This window comes from Terrapene carolina, unplaced genomic scaffold (assembly GCF_002925995.2).
Source record: "Terrapene carolina triunguis isolate 2854851 unplaced genomic scaffold, T_m_triunguis-2.0 Scaffold287, whole genome shotgun sequence".
In the NCBI taxonomy this organism is placed as follows: Eukaryota; Metazoa; Chordata; order Testudines; family Emydidae; genus Terrapene; species Terrapene triunguis.
In genome coordinates, this window is record NW_020664638.1 from 126,320 (window position 1) to 143,143 (window position 16,824).

The 16,824-nt window shown below is 46.8% G+C and overlaps 1 protein-coding gene and 1 pseudogene across 1 annotated transcript in view; one reads left to right on the plus strand and one right to left on the minus strand.

Moving 5' to 3' along the window:
- Positions 1-632: 632 nt before the first annotated feature.
- On the minus strand, positions 633-5,085 carry LOC112114922 (annotated as a pseudogene).
- A 5,603-nt stretch (positions 5,086-10,688) lies between these two features.
- LOC112114923 (killer cell lectin-like receptor subfamily B member 1) overlaps positions 10,689-16,824 on the plus strand; it is a 52,326-nt gene continuing 46,190 nt past the window's right edge. Inside the window, exons 1-3 of the mRNA XM_026657744.1 lie at positions 10,689-10,737; positions 12,711-12,821; positions 16,456-16,617. Of these exons, the coding sequence (XP_026513529.1) occupies positions 10,689-10,737; positions 12,711-12,821; positions 16,456-16,617 (322 nt within the window). The remainder of the gene's footprint in view (positions 10,738-12,710; positions 12,822-16,455; positions 16,618-16,824) is intronic.

Genomic DNA, 16,824 nt, shown 5'->3' on the forward strand with positions numbered 1-16,824 from the left:
AGGCAAGCAAGAGCAAGCACACAGAATGGGGCTGATGAGGATGAGAGGTCAGCTCCTGTCCTTTCATAACCTTCCAGACCCTCTGTCTTATAAGCTTAATATGTCAGAATGTGATTCCAACCCCTCCCCAACAGGTGACCTCATTGCTGGGCGCCTCTCCTCTGCTGAACTAGTTCCTCAGGGCAGGGACCAGCCTTTTGTCTAGAGCAAGTCCTTTGTCCTCCTCCCCCCCACCACCCCTGCCATGCCTTGGATTTCCAGTTCAACCTGGAGGCAAACACACAAAAAGATGACAACTAGCTCCCCCCAACCCCCCATTTAAAATGCAGTTTGCAGCTTGGTAAAGATACCGGGAACGTGCCTAATCTTGCTCAAAGTCCTAAATTGGACAGACGGATTCCACAAAGTGTCACCTGTGCAAGGCTTAAGTAAGCTGCGGTTTGAGAAGTGGGCAGGCTTAGATTATCACAGCAGCTGAGTCACCCTTGAAATCCGTTCCAGTGACCTATATTGTGTCTCTCAACTGCTACGAGTCCCAGAGGAGCTGGTGTGGGACACTCCGCATGGTCTGAACCAGCAAATTACATGGCAGGGCATTTTCTAAGCATGAAATAGTAAAACTCAGGAGACACTCACAGTTCTTTATGGACAGGGGCACCGTCCAGCCAGGTCCACTTCCTTTGTGTTAATCCAATCCAAACAGCATGGTCATCTTTTATGACATGCTGAAGGTAATCCTGCAACAGAAGCATCTGGGTGAATGTATTGCTCTAAAAGTCTTTTATTTCTGCCTCAGCATTAGCAGCACATAGTATTAGACAGACCCCAAGATGCTGCAGTGCAGAAAAACCTAATGGCAATAAACCGGCACAACATGCTGTGCTGGACAAAGTCCCTCGACTTCTCTGGGCCTCAGTTTCCCCTTTGTGAAATGGGGATAATGAGCCTTTGTTTGACCGTCTGGTCTATTTGGATAATAAATTCTTTGGCTCAGGGACCACGTCTACCGACGGGCACAGCCAGCTCCCCACAGAATGAGGCCTCCATCCTCCCTGGGCCCAGTAGTTGTGCTCCCTGAATGGAAATAAATAATGATGATGATGATGGTGACATTATTATTCATAATAGATCTGGAATCGTAGCTCTCTGAGCTGCTGACCTGTAAACAAAATATCTGTCACTCACTGCTGGGGTTGGAACCACATTCTTACCAATTACCTTTTCGTGGAGGTGCCCGGCAGGTCCTTAGATAATTATTGTTATTTGTGCTCTGGTAGAATTTGGGAACACAGGAATGGCCAGACGGGATCAGACCCAGGGTCCATCTAGCTCAGTGCCCTGTCTCCCACAATGGCCAGCACTGGCTGTTTCAGAGGAAGGCGTAAGAACCCCGCAGTAGCAGATGCAGGACGATCTCACCCCACACTGGTTCCCATCCTGATCTCCAGTAGATCGATTCTAGATCTCTAACAGATCAATGGCTTCAGCCCTGCAGCAGGAGGTTTACTGTCCTGTACAAAGCTCTTCCAGCATTAACTGAGATTTCTGGATATTCATTATCCACATTAACTTCCAGTCTCTTCTTAACTTTTATTTTTGAGCCCCAATCAATTACCTGGGCCCCACTGTGCTAGGTCATGCAGTGGTTCTCGAACTGTGGGTCAGGCGGGACCCCAAAGTGGGTTGCGATCCCATTTTAATGACTTGCTGTGGCCCGAGGGCTTCAGTCCGGGGCAGCCGTGCTCAGGCTCCGGCCCTCCCTATCTGCCGGGGGGGGGGGGGGGGGCACTTGGGCTTCATCTCCATCCCCACTCTCCCACCCGGGGGCATGTAGTAATTTTCGTTGTCAGAAGGGGGTCGCGGTGCAATGAAGTTTGAGAACCGCTGTATAGAGACACGTAACAAAGAGAACAGAGACATGATGAACGGGTCTCTCTGTGCCCCGCCATAAAATGTACGTTACCATCTGTTCCCGGTCCTGGATCACCAGCATTTGAGATCCCTTCCTTGAACAGTAGTCACGGCTCTTGCTCCAGCTGTCAGCCTTGTTAGACAGCCAGTAGCACTTGTCCCCCCCCGTGCAGCACCCAGTCCCTGGGGCAGAGTTTGCACCCGGAGCCACCTGCAGGGGGCAGTGGGAAGAGGTGGAGATCATTAATGCTTCTGAAGTTTCTGAACACTGGGGAATTCTTTCCATCCAGTCAACTGCGGAGTCAGAGAAATCTCCCAGAGCTAGACCCTGCAGCCTTTCCTGTGGGCTGGCCTGTTCTCCCCTCCTGGCTAACCCACCCTCCTCCCAATTCCCTGAGCTGAAATTGGGTTATTTGTCAGTAAACCACTGCAGAGAAAGCATTAAAGACACAAGTATCAGCGGGGTAGCCATGTTAGTCTAGATCTGTAAAAAGCAACAAAGAGTCCTGTGGCACCTTTAAGACTAACAGATGTATTGGAGCATAAGCTTTCGTGGGTGAATACCCACTTTGTCAGACGCACGTCAGTCTCTAAGGTTAGTCTCTAAGGTGCCACAAGTACTCCTGTTCTTTTTGCGGATACAGACTAACACGGCTGCTACTCTGAAATCTGTTATTAAAGACACAGCGCACTGCAGCATAGGAAACAGAACAAGTGTTTAGTGCCTGGTGCTGCTGAATGGGAGGGATACGTTGAATAGGCCAGCGTGACACCCCCCCCATATCAGTCCTCAACAGAAATTGAGCCCAGAGCTTGAACGCTAAAAGCACACCTCACTTGGACTAAAGAAGCAGCTCCCTTGGCTAGTAGCAGTAGTAGACTCCTATCCTTATATGTGGAACGGCCACTAGAGAGAGACACCCATAGCTCACACTGAACCAGTGAGTTATGCCATCAATGTGAATGCAGTTGGGGGGAGTATTCCTATACCCAGGGCTAGCACAGCACAGTGGTAAGTGGGACAGACAGCAGTCCCTTTGCGATGCAGGTGTGAAGTGGGTCACAGTGAACTGCAGTTACCTGCTGAGCTTATCTGGGCTGGATCACACAGACTCTGCTTCAGACGAGAAAACAAGTCCTCCAGGCTGGCGTTGCGTTCTCCACCACTTCCAGTTCTCTGAGTGACACCGTCGCTTTCCGCGGGGTTTCCTTTCGGACAGGGGCTCTGACAAACTTTGTAACAACATCCTGTAAAAGATAGTCCGGGATGGGAAGACTGAGAGCGCACAGGGCTGTGATAGATCAGTGATAGAGGAGTGCCTCTGGCTTAGTTGACACACAGACTTGCACTAGTTTAACGTAATCAGTTTTTAAATTAGTGTGAAAGGCTTAAGAGTTGCTTATCTTGATTATGATTACATCTCTTTTAACACAATGTGGCCCCTATTGTGCGCGCAATTATACTGACACAGGACTGTTTGTATCAGTTAATTCACAGCAATGTTAACACTTTTATATTGGTATAACTACATCCACACTAGGGGCTTACACTGGTTCAGTACATTGGGTCCAAACATAACCCCAGACTCATCAGTGAAAAGGCACAGGTGAAAAATGGCCAAAGCCAACAATCTGTTTCCCTAGGTCACTGCATCAGTTACATCAGGGCACTCAGAGCAATTGGTTCAGGCTCTTTTCAGACTAAGGCAGTTATCCCTGCATCAGTTATACTTGAGGCACTTCCCTTTCTCAGAGCAATTGGCTCTTTTGTAGACTAATTATAAAGCTTTAACTGTTAGAATTGCAACGTCTGCTGTCATTAAATAATTATTGTCTGCCCACTGTTGTCCTACCACCCCATAATTTCCCACAACTGTGAACACTTAAATAGATACAAATACAAAAATCTTAAAACCCATAATTTTGAAAGTTTAACTTGATAAAAATAGAAAAAAGTGTTTAAAAATAAACACTGATATTCTTTGTTGAAATTATAAAAAAAATAATTGCAATCTGCCAAACCTAGTTATACTGGTGCTTAGCTAAGGTGATAGAACCCTAGAAATCTACCTAGAACAGATTGGATTTGATAGATTTAAAAGATTAGTTGGGATCCTGGACACTTACCCCAGGTGCCCAGTGCAATCACTAACGTCTGTATGATACACCAGGCCCCCAAAGCTCCTAGGGCGATTTTGTTAGAACGGGCGCTCGTAGGAGACCCTGGAAGATGAAAGATTTAGTGAAACATCATCACTAATTAGTTAACTCCAGCAAAGTGCTTTGACTAGGAAAGATGCTAGAGCAGGAGTAAATGTTATTATCTGCCCTGAATCTTAGTTCCAAAATTCCCCCTGCAGCCAACCAGCGTGTTGCCAGATGACACTGGAGATTGGGGTTTAATTCCTTGCCGGGCCACAGATTCCTTGCTTCATCCCAGGCAACTTCACTCAATCTCAGACCCTGCGGTGATGAGCGCGGGGTTGGAACTGAGTAGAATCTCGGGTCTCATTGTCCACTATCCTCTCTTAGGCTGTAAATACTTTAGGGGTGGGACTTCTTTCTGGTTATACGTCTGTACAGCACCTGGCACAAAAGGGTTACGATCATGGATGGGGGTCTCTAGGCGCTATTGAAAAACAAAGATGAAATAATAACAACAATAATAAATGCTATTGTCAGCTCCAGCGGCAGGTCGGTAAGACTGTCATTTAAAAAATTAGTCTGCAAAATTATTTCAGCGGGAAACACTGGAAATCTGCAAACCTAACTCGGACCTGAAAAGAGGATTTCTTCAATACCAGAATAATAATTGCACATCTAGCACCAGCAATACCAGAGTCCAGACTGAAGTAACAATTTTTTCAGACTGAGCCTCTTTCTACTCCAGAGTATTGTCTGTACAGTCAGGGGAGATGCCCAAGGTCACAGATCCAGGATTAGAACCCAGATCTTTCACTCGCTAGACTACACAGCCTCTCATCTCCAGGGAAAATGCTTTCTACTCGTTCCTTCCTTGAAATCTCTGGCATAAAAACCCAGATCTCAATGGCGGTATGACTCAAACTGAAGACATTCTACATCAATACCTGGGCCTCCATCTGGAGACGGACAGGCTGAGTTTCCCCTTTTCGGCCGGAGGTTCAATACCGTGTAACCTTCGTCGTCCTCCATCTTCCCCAAACTCAACGGAACTGTATCTTCATCAAGCAAACAGACCAAAATGAGAACTAAGTGTGGCCACAAGAGTGAAACTGACCCACTGCAGCCTTTACGAGAAGTTCTCACAGCTTCTTGGGACTGTGAGACCACACAGGAAATTTAGATTTGTGGGTTGAAACATGCTGCCCAATTCTAAGGTCCAGCTGAGTGGTGCTCTCGTGTCGGACGTATTCAGTGCCCCTGTTTGTGATTCAGAAACATTTTTGAACAGAAAGTGGCTTTTTTTCTAGTTGCAAAACTTCATGGGAAATGTTCATTTCTTCGAAAACGTTTGCGGTTATTTGACAAAAAAAGGCGCTTTTCTGCTTTTTTCTTCCTCTTTCTCTCTCTTGTTTTATCTTTTTACCATTTTACCTCTGAAAAAGGAGGAAAAAAGAGAAGGGGAGAAAGCTAGAGAAAGAGGGAGTGAAACTAAAACCTTTTTTTTCCCCTCTTATAAAAAATATTATTATTATTATTTTGTAAAAAGACCTGGAAAAAACATGCCACCTTTGTACTCTACGGCCCCAGAGCCTGCCTTCCCAAGTGGTTTGCACTGGGCCAGCTACGGCCCTGTAATCAGGGTGTTTCTCGAGTACAGGAACCAGGGGTCACCCAATGAAATTAATGGGCAGCAGGTTTAAAACAAACAAAAGGACATATTTCTTCACACAACGCACTGTTAACCCGTGGAACTCCTTGCCAGAGGATGTTGTGAAGGCCAAGACTATAACAGGGTTCAAAAAAGAACTAGATAAGTTCATGGAGGATAGGTCCATCAATGGTTATTAGCCAGGAGAGGCAGGAATGGTGTCCCTAGCCTCTGTTTGCCAGAAGCTGGGAATGAGCGACAAGGGATGGATCACTTGATGATTCCCTGTTCTGTTCATTCCCTCTGGGGCACCTGGCATTGGCCACTGTCAGAAGACAGGATACTGGGCTGGATGGACCTTGGGTCTGACCCAGTCTGGCCGTTCTTATGTTCAGGTAAAGCCTCAAACCAGGTAGTGACTGTGGTCCAAGGCGCCATTATATCAGCTGGGGTTCACCAGATGCAGCATCTCTCGGGCCACATCTCCCCTGCCCAGGATCACCCTCAATGTCAAGGGGAATATAGAGACATCTATGCCAGCTCTGCCTATGGCACTGTTAGGAGTATCTCACAGTCTCTATTGTATGTCTCCTTGCAACATCCCTGTGATGTAAGATGATGCCATTATCTCCATTTTACAGATTGGGAACGGAGACACAGAGAAGCTAAGTGGCTTGCCCAAGATTCCACAGGAAGCATGTGTCAGAGCAGGGAACTGAACACCGGTTCCTGAAGTTCTACACTAACAACTTTATTACCGGACCATTCTTCCTCTATGCCAGCCACTGGCTCCCCCACAAGAAGGTTTCCTCAGCTGCACAGTGAGGGCAACTTGATGGACCCTTTGCGCTGTTGCAGTGGCACAAAGGGGCCATCTAGGGGGCTGAGAATCTGGCTCAGGCGATATAGTCCTATGGACATATGAATATGAGGCTGGAGATCTCAGCTCTTTCAGATGCAGGACGATTATAAGGCAGATAAAAAAAATAAATGTAACCCCAGCCTTGTCAGTGAAAAAGAACAAGTGAAAAATAGCCCAAGCCCACAATCTATTTCCACAGAACCTGTTTATTTCACTAGGTCACTGCATCAGTTGCATCAGGGGCCAGGCAGTTCCTGCTTCAGAGCGATTGGTTCAGACTCTTTGCAAACTCAGGCGGGTATCCCTGCATCAGTTACACTGGAGGCACTTCTCCCTCTCAGAGTGATTGGCTCAGGCTCTCTGCGGGTTGAGGCAGACATTGCAGTGTTGGTTACACTTGGGGCAGTACCTCCCTCTCAGAGCAATTATCTCAGGCTCTTGCAGACTCAGGCAGACATGTCTCAGGCCACCTTTCCAAGCTTTTCTTCCCAACCATGAGAGTTCGAGATCTGCTTTAAAAAAAATGAAGTCTGAGATTCTGCTGTAATCACATGACTCCAGAAGCTGGGGCCCTAATCTTGGGCCCGTAGTTCCTAGGTCTTAATAATCCCCAATGGGTCATCCAGTTATCTCTCGCATCTCCTCTGATCCAGCCCTCCCACCCTTCTTTCTCACTCGTTGTCCCATCCTGGGGCCCTATGTAGATTTCCCTCCCACAACAACATCCATGGCCTATACCATAAGTGCCGACTTACTCAGATCCCAGGGGGTGCTCGACCCCCGCTCTGCCCCAGGCCCCGCACCCACTCCACCCCTTCCGCCAAGCCCCCACCCTGCCCCACCTCTTCCCACCCCTTCCCACCCCTGCCCCGCCTCTTTCTTCCCCCTCCCCCTGCATCTTCCTGCCCCTGCTCCTCCCCCTTCAGCACCTCCTGAACACCACTGAACAGCTGATCCAAGGCAGGTGGGAGGCGCTGGGGGGGGGGGGGGCACTGATCTGTGGGGCTGCTGGAGGGTGCTAAGCAACCACTATTTTATCAGAGCACCCATGAAGTCAGCGCCTATGGCCTATACCGCAATGGTTCTGTTTACCAAGAGGACGCAGAGTGCAGGGGGCCCTTTGCAAGGTGGTTCTGAAACCAGAGCACTTTTTTGACACTTTTTGCAAACAGGCAGAACGACAATGGTTTGAGATCACACAGGAAAAGAGTCAGTTGCTGGTCACTGCTGCATCTCATCACCTCAGCGGCTTCTGCGGTGCAGATTTTCCATTAGACAAACAGGCCTGAAGCCGGAGAATTCGGGCCTGCTCTAAAAAAAAATCCCTCCTGCTTAAAACAAAATCGGCCAGTTCACATGCATCTGAGGGCGTGGGGGGACCATGGGTTTCAGCAATACGTGGGACTAGTTCTATTCCATATAGGTTCTTATACCCTGCTCACCACCACAGCATCTGAGCCCCTTCCAGTCGTGCATTAAGCAACATGACTAACATCCGTCACACGTTTGTTCTCTCACCCTGTCCTTAGGGGGAAATGTGTGTGCAGTGGAGTCATATATTTAATTTAGAGAAGGCAGCTCAAAGAAGTGCTCCTTGCCCTTGGAGCAGAAGGTGGGTGGCTTGGGAAGGTCCTTAGTTCTTGGGAGAATTCATGGCAGTCTGGAGACAGTTCTGTCTCCTGCACAGGTGAGCGTTCCCCTTATTTTAGAGTCCGATTGGGCTGGAAGTCCAAAGTTATCCCCCATTGTTTTCACCCCAGAGGTTTAGATCCATTTGGAGATCCTGGGCCCAGGCCACGGAGCGCCTTGAAGATCAGGACCGGAAATGGCTTTGGCTTCCTAGAAGAATGGATCGATCTTTGTCGGTGAGGCACGAGCAATCTGCTCTTTAGGCTTTAAGGTGTGTTTGTGAATGAACTGAATGCTCCTGAGATAGGAGGGCCTCCTGGATCTGGCATAGCCTGCTGCTGGCCTGGGGTGTTTCAGACAATGATTGAATAGATTTGTAGATTTCAAGGTCAGAAGGGTCCGTCATGACCATCTAGTCTGATCTCCTGGATCATAGGCACTGACTCCGTGGGTGCTCCAGGGCGGGGCCCAGGGCAGAGCTGGGGTTGAGCATTCCCCAGGAAATGACAAAGTTGGCACCTGTGTCCTGGATGTTATTAATTATCTATTGGCCTGTAGCACCTAGGAGCTTTAGTCATGGACCAGGCCCCCATTGTGCTAGGCGTGGCGCATTATTAGGTATATTATGGTAGCCTAGGTGTATTACAGTAGCACCTAGGAGCCCCAGGGTATGTCTACACTGCAAAAAGAGACCTGCCATTGTAAGTCTCAGAGCCCAGGTTCACAGTGCTCAAGGTACAAGGCTAAAAATAGCAGTGTGGGTGTTTGGGCTCAGGCTGTAACAACCTGGGGTCTCAGAGCCCGGATTCAGTCCTGAGCCCGACGGTCTGCACGGCTATTTTTAGCCAGTCGCACAAGCCCGAGTCAGTTGATCTAGGCTCTGTGACTCACTGGCGCTGTTTTTGTGTTTGCTGTGTACACATACCGCCAGTCGTGGAGGAGTGCCAGTTGTGTTAGGTGCTGTACAAACACAGATCAAAAAGATGGCCCCTGCCTCAAAGAGCTGAGAATCAAAATGTAAGACAAGAGACAACCGATGGATACAGACAGACAGATGGGAACACAAGGAAACAATGTGACGCTACCGGTCAGCATGACAGGCAGGGGTCCGAGCGCACCAGCATTCCCGCATCAAGCCTATAACTTGTGCGAGAACTAGCAGGCACTGAGAAGGGAAGACTTAAAAAACAATAATGTTTAGGTCTGTTTATTTGCCTTCTGGCGTTGGAGCGTTTAGGCATCACATCTTCAAGCTTTTCTCTCCAATCATAAGGGCTAGAAAATTAGGGTTTTTTCCTAAATGAGAGTTGAGTTTCTTGAGGGGCAACATGACTCCAGGAGTTGGGGCTTTAAGAAACACACCAAATATTGCACAATTAATTCATGAATTGGCAACACTGAGTATCTAAAATGTTATAGATTCTTAGATTATCAGGCCAGAGTGGGCTACCAGGAGCATCTAGTCTGACGTCCTGCATCTCTCAGACCATAAGATTTCCCCAAAATAATTCCTATTTGACTACAGCATTTTACAAGAAACATCCACTCTTGATTTAAAAATCACCAGCGATGGAGAATCCACCATAACCCTTTGGTAAATAGATCCAGTGTTAAAATTGTATACCTTATTTTCAGTCTGAATTTGTAACGTTTCAACTTCCAACCATTGGATATTGTTTTGAGGGAGGTTGGGTGAAACTTCATTGAAACTGCTGGGCACAATAGCTGCCCTCCATTCGGGATACATGTAAGAAGCAATTAAGCTTCTTCTTGGAGTGAGATAGCTGAAACAATAGGAGCCACCACCCAAAACACAGGCCACATGCAAGGCCTCTCAGAAACTGAGCTATGTGTGTGGATGGGTTTTGGTGAGTGTTGGCCGATGGAGAGATGTGTCTGGGAGCAGGAACATGCAGAAGCAGACAGCAAGAGCAGGACTTGAAATGTGTCCCTGAAAGCAAGCAAAGTGAGAGAGCTCTTTGGGCAGAGTGAGGGCCAAAAAGAGGCTTGGAACTGTGCATAAAGAAACTTCCTCCTGTTGTTTGATTCTTGCTGTGTTCTGGGAAAACAGGACATCGTGAACAGTCTATGTAAATACAGAGGATTGAATCAAAGACATCCCTTGCTCTCCTCAATCTCTCTTAACCAAAACAACCTGCAAGGCCTTGAATATTGGGTAACCACTCGGGCTAAAAGGGCTAACAATCTCATCTGATTTGGCCGATTCCCCTACCGAGATTATTTAGCTCTGTTTTAGCATTTGTATGGAAAACAGTGTAAAAACTATCGCTGTTTTCTATCTCCTTACCAGAAAAGGTCAAAACCACAGCTGGTAGCTGAGTTGCTGCTCAGCGGAGGAGGCTGGGTTTGCTGCAATGGATGAAAAATTCAGCTTCTGTTTTTTGTTCGTCTGTTTTTGCAACCAACTGGTCAATAATCAATCAAGAGGTTGACAAGCTGTTCTGAGGAAAGGTGGTCACCCGTGGTTAGCGCATGAGCCTGGAACGGGGACAACCAGTGTTCAAGTCCTTTCTCTGCTATGGTAACTCATTGGGTGTCTCTGTGCCTCAAGTTCCCCAGCTGTGAAATAGGGCTCATAGTATTGCCCTGTTTCAGATGGACATAAAATGATTATGAGGGGCTCAGATACTATAGTGATGGGGCCATTAAGATACACAGATGAGATGCTGCGGATCATTTACCCATTGGGGAGGTCCTGGGAACCTGACCATTTAACTTTCTGGCTGTTACGACCAGAAATTTGCATCCCAAGTTAAAGTCACCACCTCATAATGCAGCAGGGGGCATTGCCATAGAGAAGGGGAAAGGAGAATTCACCAATGCTATTCCATCTATACCCACCAATGCAAGAATTTGACGCTTCCAATTCTATGGGGGAAAAGGGTAGGTGGCCGTGTCTAGATTCAAGATGGCTGCTCCCACTGGCGCTAATTCCCACTGAAAACTTTATCGCCACATCCATTTCTTGCCTCTTGACCATTCCGAGCTGCTTCTGCCAACACAGCATAGGGCACGCCAGGCCAACGCGTCAGTGTGTTTATTGTAACCCCAGTCGCCCAAGTTCCTCCGGGTCTGTAGCATTTAAAGTTCACCTTGGTTGAGAATGTTCAGCCAGCAACCTTAATTTATGAGGGAAGACCACAGAGCAGCAATAGGAAAGAAATTCAGCCCCCCCCCTCCCCGAATGACGTTACTTCCTGATGTTGGGTGTGTTGGCTGGCTTACTTCATACATAGATAGACAGTTGTCCTTGCACAACAGTATTGGCTGGGTGTTTTTGCCTCCTCCGGTACATGCCATGGCTGGGGACGTAGTGTATGCTGATTTAAACCTTGCTGGGGCCAGACTATCACCTTCATCTAAAGCTCACAGTAAGTGGGGGTTGATTGCCTAGTTTGCTGCCAAAATTGGGAGGATTTTAGCTGGGATCCCAGTTTTCTAATAGCTGGTGAGTGCGAAGAGACATTTGGAGTAGCAGTAGACTCTTGTAACTCTTTTGGGAAAGATACAGGGTAACAAAAGTACTTAAGGGACATTGGGGTGGATTTTTAAAGCTATTTAAGTGCCTAAAGGAATTTTCAAAAGCACCTGGACTCCTGCCGCCCATTAATTTCAATGGGTCTTAAAAGCACCTAGTTGCTTTTGAATATCCCACTAGGCTCCTAAATACCTTTAAAAATTTGGTCCTTAGAGACCAAAGTCTTGTTGATTTTTAATTCGATTTAGATGCCTCTCTCTCTTAGGCACTATTGAAAACTTCACCCAGTTTATTTGCAGGCTACTTGTAGGTTTGTTGTTTCTCTCTCATAGACAGTCTCTGTTTGTTCGTTCTGTGTTGTTTTCCTGCATCTCAGATAGAAGCGATCTAGGCGGAGAATGCATGTTTTGCTCTTAGGGTGTGAAAAACCTGACCATTGAGTTGGTCGGCTTGATGTAGTTTCTGGAAGGAAAGCTGGCCTTGTGCCTAAGACACTGGAGTAGGACTTGAGAAGAGACCTGTGTTCTCCCACAGACTCTCTGTACAACCTGCGCAAGGCACTTATGGTAAAGTTTTCAAAAATGCCAATAAATCGCATTTTCAAAGTGACGTAGGAGCCAAGTCCCACAATAAGGTTTAAGCTCCTAAGTCGCTTTGAAAGTCAACAGGACTTGGACTCCAAAGCCATTTAGGCTCCTGCAAAAACTTTTACCCTTCATCTCTCTCTGCCTCAGTTTCTTCATCTGTAAAATGGGAGGGATTGACAAGACATAATGGACAAGACAACAGGTTGATGAGAAAGAAGCAGGTTGGGGATGGGGTAGTAACATTACTACGGGGTAGTAATAAAGACACTATAGGATGTTAGAGTAACTGATACTACGTGGGGTAACTGAAACTGCAACCAATAGGGGCTATGTAAGCACCTTGTTAGTCAGGTGTGTAATCATTGTGCGAGCTCTCAGAAGACAAAATAATCAGGTAACCACCCAATTTCCTCACATTTAATCAAACAGGGAATCTTCAAGAATCCCCTCAGTGCCCACGCTGGCATGGGGTCGTTCTGAAGGTCGGGTGCGCCGGGGTCATCGTCCTGCTGGTGATGGTAGCCGTGCTGAGTGCTTGGGGTGAGTCGCTCCAGGCCATTTATTCAGCTGTGAGAGTCTCCTGTAGACAAAATGCACCACATTGAAGTCAATGGGGCTACTTGTTTGAGTAAAGACACATCTGTTTGTAAAGATCAAAGCCCCTAACGTTATTTTAACAGAGAATTTTTTTGTAGGGACAATGAGTGCGTGCCATGCGTGTGATGCAGTGGCTGTCGCCCAGAGAGCTAGCTTAGTCTTTTCTTATATTCAGCAGTAACGCAAGGAACTGACAGGCCCATATCCTGAGCTGAAGTAAGTTAGCATAAGTATAGGCCTGTGGCGCTTGGCATGGATGAATGGGGAACTAGGAACAGCTTGCACAATAGCCGGAGTTGGAACCTCACGGAACATTGAAGTGATAATGGGCTGGGATATTTTAGGATAGACTCGTGGGCAGATGTCCAACCACAAACTTGCTTGAGCAACAGGGGACGTATAGGATAATGAGTTAAATGGCGTTAATAGGTTAAACTATAGGATAAGGGCACCCCAATATTATGAGGGTGAGGAAGTTAGAGTTGGACATGGAAGGCTGGCTGATAGTGCTCCGGCCCTACGTGATGGGGCCATTCACCTCTCGTGAGCACTCATGCCAGCCGGGTGTGTATGCAGCTGCATTCTCTGTTTCACATTACGTGTGGTGGCTTCTCACGGCGCGCTCTGTAACGTCTCGGTCTGGTGCCCTGTCTCTGGGCTCAGTGAGTCTAACAGGGCCTATCGCGGTACCTTGATTAGCCTTGGCTTCTCCTGGGCTAACTTCCAGTGGCACCTGCTCTGTTACGGAGAGTGCATCAGGACCCCTACCCGATCACTCTTTGCTCCATAGAGAGCTCTCCTGACCCCAGCTTTCCAGCTCAGTCACTAGTTAAGTGGGGTTAACACAGTTCAGTTAAATGCTGATACCTCCCTGTGCCTCAGTTTCCCCTCTATTGTGTGATCTTGAGCATCTAATTTCCCCTCTTTCTGCCTCTCTTCCCTTCCTATCCTCTGTCTGTCTGGTCTATTTACTGTCAGGTGTTTGAGGCAGAGGCTGTGTCTGCATTGCCTAGCACAGCAGAGCGCCACTCTCCCTCCGAGTGCTACTGTAACACAAATAATGCGGTTTCTTGTTCAGCTGGAAATCCAGTCTGTCTGCCAGGTGAACTGTGTGATACGTCCTCATCCCCAACAGCGGGGCAAAGTGTTACACAGTCCAGGCACAGCTGTGGGCTTGACGCATTAATCTCGCATTGTCTGCTATAATGAAGGAGGCTTTCTCCAGAGCAGATCAAAACATTTTTAATATAGAAAGGACTTTTTCAAACCCATTTTTTCCCCCTTCTTTAAAAACTTATGGATGAAATTGAAAACAAAAAATAGCCTTTTTTCTCCCCATTTTTGGGTTGTTTGGGTTTTTTTTCTCTCCCCCCCGCCCTTTTATTCTTTTTCATTTATCCATTTGCTGATTCTTTTCATGACATTTTTCAGATTATTTTTTCTGCCGTTTTTCATTTATCATTTTTATCCTGGTGTTTTCCATCTTTCCTCTTTAACCTTTTTTCTTTCCTTTTTCCAATCCCTCTCAAATAATGCCCTGGGTTGTGGTGGGTTTTGGGGTTGTTGTGTTTTGCATTTTTTGTTTCTTTTCAACTTTGGAAAACATATGGGGTGGCAAACGGAAAAATGAGAAAACCGTGGCCAGGGTTCATTTTGTCGCATTCTGTGGCAAAATGGGGGAAAAGGCAAAAGAGGGAAGGGGAAAAAATGATTTAAAAAAATGGGAGGAAAATAAAAATTTGAAAAGAAACATTTTCATGGAAAACATTCAAAAAATGAAAAATTGTTTCATTTGGAAACCTGAAGAACAAATCTAACTTTGATGTTGGTTTTTTTTTTTTTTTCATTTTTCAACCAGCTGCTTTCTCTCCAATCCTCTTTTCTTTCAGCTCCCTGTAAATCTACAGGGATAAGCTGTGCACCTTTATACCAGCATCACTATATCCACACTGGGGAGTTTGAACCACTTTAACTAGGGCAGTTTCTAAGCCAGTATAACAACTGAATGTAGAGTGACACTATGTTCCCCACTACTGAGCAACTTTAATTTAGAAGAGTGCTCCTAGCCCAGTTTTTCGAAGGGGAAACTGAGGCCTAGAGGGACTGAATCACAGAATCATAGAAGATAAGGGTTGGAAGAGACCTCAGGAGGTCATCTAGTCCAACCCCCTGCTCAAAGCAGGACCAAGACCAACTAAATCATCCCAGCCAGGGCTTTGTCAAGCTGGGCCTTAAAAACCTCTAAGGAAGGAGATTCCACCACCTCCCTAGGTAACCCGTTCCAGTGCTTCACCACCCTCCTAGTGAAATAGTGTTTCCTAATATCCAACCTAGACCTCCCCCATTGCAACTTGAGACCACTGCTCCTTATTCTGTCATCTGCCACCACTGAGAACAGCCGAGCTCCATCCTCTTTGGAACCCCCCTTCAGGTAGTTGAAGGCTGCTATCAAATCCCTCCTCACTTTTCTCTTCTGCAGACTAAATAAGCCCAGTTCCCTCAGCCTCTCCTCGTAAGTCATGTGTCCCAGCCCCCTAATCATTTTCGTTGCCCTCCGCTGAACTCTCTCCAATTTGTCCACATCCTTTCTGTAGTGGGGGGCCCAAAACTGGACACAGTACTCCAGGTGTGGGCTCACCAGTGCTGAATAGAGGGGAATAATCACTTCCCTCGATCTGCTGGCAATGCTCCTACTAATACAGCCCAATATGTGTTGGCCTTCTTGGAAACAAGGGCACACTGCTGACTCATATCCAGCTTCTCGTCCACTGTAATCCCCAGGTCCTTTTCTGCAGAACTGCCACTTAGCCAGTCGGTCCCCAGCCTGTAGCGGTGCATGGGCACAGTGACTGGCGCAGTGTCATGACCCGCACACACTATCAAAGACGAAGTCTGCGGTAGAGGAAAGAATCAAACCAAGCTGAGCCACCTTGAGTCCCAGTTGCGCCACCTTTCCTCTTCGGAAGCCAGTGTAATTATTTTAGTTCTAATCTCTGGCTGAACACTCTTATTGCAGGTTTCAGTGGTAGCCGTGTTAGTCTGTATCAGCACAAAAAAAAACCAAAAAAACACACAAGGACTCCTTGTGGCACCTTAAGAGACTAACACATTTATTTGTTTATTGTTTAACAAATTTATTTATTTATTGCCCAAATAAATGTGTTAGTCTCTAAGGTGCCACAAGGACTCCTCATTTTTTTTACTCTTATTTCAGACTCAAAGTTGCTAAAGTCGATTTAGCTTCATTCAGTTTGCTCCTGACATAAACGAAATCGACTTTGTCCACTTTGTGTGGACTCTGTTATTTCGGAATGAAAGTCGCTAAGGTCAATTTAGTTAATGTTGGTACCAACTTGAATGGAGCTTAATTGACTTTAGCCACTTCTGTTTTGAAATAAGAGAGTCCCTGCAGAGATGTGAACTGAAATAACTACATCAGTTTTAACTGGAGCCTTTAGTTAGTTCAGTGCAAGTCTATCTGCAGACAAGGCCAGAGTCACTGATCTATCACATCCCACACTCTGAGTCTCCTAAGCAATAAGCAGTAACAATCCTTCCCACCAATGCTGTTCTGAAGTTTTTCAGGGCTTCTCAAATAAAGCGGAGGAAGGATCAGCCTTGAAGAGCGATGGTGTCACTCAGAGAACCGGAAGTGGAGGAGAACGCAACGCCAGCCTGGAGGACTTATTTTCTCGTCTAAAGCAGAGTCTGTGCGATCCGGCCGAGATAAGCTCAGCAGGTAACCTCAGTTCCCTGTGACCCACTTCACACCTGTATTTAAGGGACTGCTGTCTGACCCACTCACCGCTGTGCTGTATGGGGGATGTTTTCCCCTCCCATCTACATCCACTATGCCGGCATAACTCAATGGTTCAATGTAAACTATGCGCGTCTGTCTGGTGGCTGGAGAGACAAGGTGCGGGAGGTGATATCTTTTATTGGACCA